Source organism: Tupaia chinensis, unplaced genomic scaffold, assembly GCF_000334495.1.
Source record: "Tupaia chinensis unplaced genomic scaffold, TupChi_1.0 Scaffold138060_1, whole genome shotgun sequence".
Taxonomy (NCBI): Eukaryota; Metazoa; Chordata; class Mammalia; order Scandentia; family Tupaiidae; genus Tupaia; species Tupaia belangeri.
The window spans coordinates 671,735-675,175 of NW_006197961.1; the positions used below are offsets into that span (position 1 = coordinate 671,735).

The 3,441-nt window shown below is 65.8% G+C and overlaps 1 protein-coding gene across 1 annotated transcript in view; it reads left to right on the top strand.

Moving 5' to 3' along the window:
• The window catches only part of NFIX (nuclear factor I X), a gene marked incomplete in the record, with an annotated part of 69,602 nt that overhangs the window by 61,681 nt on the left and 4,480 nt on the right, over positions 1-3,441 (top strand). Inside the window, 1 exon segment of the mRNA XM_014592630.2 lies at positions 1,612-1,703. Within this exon segment, the coding sequence (XP_014448116.2) occupies positions 1,612-1,683 (72 nt within the window).

A 3,441-nucleotide genomic window follows, 5' to 3' on the forward strand; every position in this document is an offset into this window, starting at 1 on the left:
CCCCCCCCCGACACACACACCAAGAAAATTGAATGTGACCACAAGGCGACGCCACCACCATCCCTTTTTTTGCCTTGTCCCTCACCTCCTCCATTCCCGGCCCTCCCTCGGGCCCCAAGATGCAGCAGGCCTGCCCTGACCCTCCCTTCAGTCTCACATTTGGTTTCTCGTTGTTCCTCTTTTTTTTCCCCCTTCCCATCCCTCTCCCCTCCCTTGCCCCCAATTCCTTTCCCAGGTTGGATGTTCCAGGGAGAAGGGAGGGCTCTGGGCCTCGGCTTACTTCATCTCTCTCTCTCTCTCTCTTTCTTTCTTTCTTTTTTATTTATTTTTTTCTTTTAAACCAATGACACATTTGGACTAAGGGAAGAGGAGAAAACTCTTGAGTCGAGATGCCCCAGATAGACCCGGCGTGAAGGACAGGAGAGGCTAAGGGTGGGGCAGGGGCGTCGGGGGCGCGCTGTCTGGGGGCGTTGTCTGGGGGCTCAGCGGAGGCGGGCGGGGCGCGGCCCCCCTCACCGCTGCTCTCCGTCTCCCGTCCTTTCTCATGGTTTGCGTCCTTCCCCGCCCCACCCTCTCCATGCCATCCTCCCATCTGCATCCGCCATGAGACACGAAGTCACGGTCATTGGAGTGGGGAGCTGCCAGGGAGGGGCGCTTCCGGAGGGCAGTGCTGGGTACCGGGCGGGGGGCGGGCCTCCCAGGCAACCTGTGACACGTCTGGAACCTTCCAGGGCATCTTCCCTCCTGGGGGTGCAGGGCCTGTCCCCTCCTGTGGGCTCCAGCTGGACAGCCCAAGGGCAGCTCACGGGTGTTTGGTCCAAGTGTCCCCTCGGGCCCCAGGATGACCGCCCCCAGGCGTCCAAGCCCTGGGCCTCTGCCGGGCCCTCCGGCCTCCTTCTCCTCCCCTGCGGGCCCACTGGCCCTGGCACATCTGTGAGAGGAGGAGGATGCCCGGGCCTGAGCCTCGCCGCCCCTGGGCCCATGGAGCAGCCGGCTCCTCAGTCCCTCTCTGGCCCTGCCCTGCTCTGCCTGGCCAGCCCTCCAGTGGCCCCAGTGAGTGCCCCTGGCTACCTGCCCGGTCCTCAGGACTGCCCAGGGAGGTTGGTGGGGCACCCCCAGCTGGGCTGCCGAGGTCGGAGTGGAGGCCTGGCCCATCAGGGTGGGGCCCGGCTGCCCAGGCTCCCACCCACCCGAGTCCCGACGGGGCAGTGGGAGCGCGAGGGTGCCCGCCGAGGGCGCACGGGGACCAGGCTGTCCCCAGCCCTGCCCGGTGCCTCATTAGGGCCAGACTGGGTCCGAGGGAACCTGAGGCGCAGCCTGCAGGCCCCACCCACACCCGGGCCGTGGTGGAGCAGGCCTGGCGGAGGCTCAGGCTGCGGGGTGTGCAGTGCACGCTGCTGGTCGGCACGAGGACGAGGGGCCCCTCGGACGTGGGGCAGGCTTGGAGCTCAGCTCCGGCACAGCCACTCCTCCGGCCCGTCTTCCAGCGCCAGCCTGCACCCGGGCAGCCCCAGCTACCCGGGTCTCTCCCTCTCCCAGCAGCCCCGAAGGGCGGCACCCGGGTGGGCCCCGCGGCCTGACCGGCGTCTCCATCTCTCCTGCTCCCCACAGCATTCGCAACGACAGGCGCCTCCTCTGCCAACCGGTTTGTCAGCATCGGACCCCGGGACGGCAACTTTCTGAACATCCCACAGCAGTCTCAGGTAGGAGAGCCGCCCGGCCTGGTGCCCGGCCTGGTGCCCGGCTGGTGTGCGGGAGAGCCCGGCTTTGCACGCCCAGCTGAGCCTGCTGCCCCAGGCAGCCCCCAGGCTCCCTGGCTAATCAGCTAATTGGATAATTAGCTCCGTCGGCCCCCCCCAGGGAAGCTAGCCAAGGACCCAAGGCCGGAGGCGGAGGTGCTCTGGGCCAGGCCTGGTGGAGGCAAAGAAGGAAGCCTGAGGCCCGTTAGGAGGAGGGCGTCCACCTCAGTGGCTCCTCCTGCTCCTCTGGCTGCACGTCCTTGCCCCCAGCCCGCCCCTCTCCTTGGCTTTGGGTGGGCTGGGCCAGGCCTGAGGAGGCCAGGACGGGCCTACTGGGCTGTGTGCCCGAGACTCTGGCACCGAGAGCAGGGCAGCGCCCGCTGCCACCCTGGAGCCACCCCAGTCCCCAGCGAGTCCTGGTAGAGGGATGGCCAAGCTGCCGGAGCCTCCCAGTCCTGTTCCCGTGCCTACGGACTGCTCCCTCCCAGGTCTCACGGGACAGCCCCTGTCACAGCAGGAGGCCCCTGGACCGGCCTCACACGTGCATGTATGTGTGCATACATGCACACACGGAGCCCCCGCTTTCCTGTCCCCAGAGAGGCCGAGAATAGCCGGCACAGCCCAGAGCCCACAGGGGCCCCAGGAGGACCCTCCCCAGGAGCGGAGCAGAGGCAGCTTTTACAGCACGGCGTTTCCGAACAGAACACGCAGCTACCTCACTCCTGCACGTCCTACCAAAACCCCTCCGCGGAGGCTTCCTCAGCCCCGGGAAGGCCACCTCTGCCCAGAGCCGCCAGGGCCACCTCTCAGCGCCTGCTCCGCCGCAGCTCTGAGGCCCAGAGCCAGGGAAAGTTCCTGGATGGAAGTTTTGTGTGTGTGGTTTGAGGTTGTGTGTGTGTGTGTGTTTCCCTTTTCCTTTCCTTCCCTAAAAAAAAAAAAAAAAAAAAAAAACTTATTTGAAAATATTTAAGGAATATAACCTGATACCAGAGGAGTTAATGTACCTACTTAAACTTCAACCCCCTCCAGCTTCCCACCCCCTTCCCCCAGAGTCACGTCTGACCCGTCTGGTTTCCAGGAGCAACCAGACATGATGTAACACCCAGATGAACTTGAACTTGGGGGTGTTGAGAAGAGAAACAATGGCTGGGGGCAGGGGCTGGAGCCAGCCCCCTCCGCTCCGCTCCGTGCCAGGGAGGCTGAGAGGGCCCTGCTGGCAGAGGGCGGGAGGGGGTGCCAGAGGAAGGGCCAGCAGGCGGCCGCCCCTCCCGGCTCAGGCTCAGGGCTGGCACCAGGCTGCAGGGCTGCAGGGCTGCAGGGCTCCATGGCTTCCTCCCTCCCTCCCTCCCTCCCCACGGCGGTCCTGGCCTGGCCGGCTGGAGGCCCGTGGCTCCATGGCATGCTGGCCTGGCCGGCGCGGCGCAGGCTGGCGCGGGGACCACTACCCTCCCCTGTTCCTCCTGCTCCTCCACGTTCTCTGCTCACTTTCGCTTGGACGTTTTGGGGGGCCAAGTCAGAGCGGAGGCAAGTTTGGAAAAGAGTTTCTTTCCTCCGTTTTCCCGGCTCGGGCCCCAGGTGGAGGGGGAAGAAACCCAGGCCTGGTCCAAGGCCCCCAGGCAGGTGTGTCTGGGGGTGTGTGTGGGGGGAGCGGGGGATGGGCAGTGCTGGACATGGCGACCTCGGGCCCGGCAGGCAGGCGGGC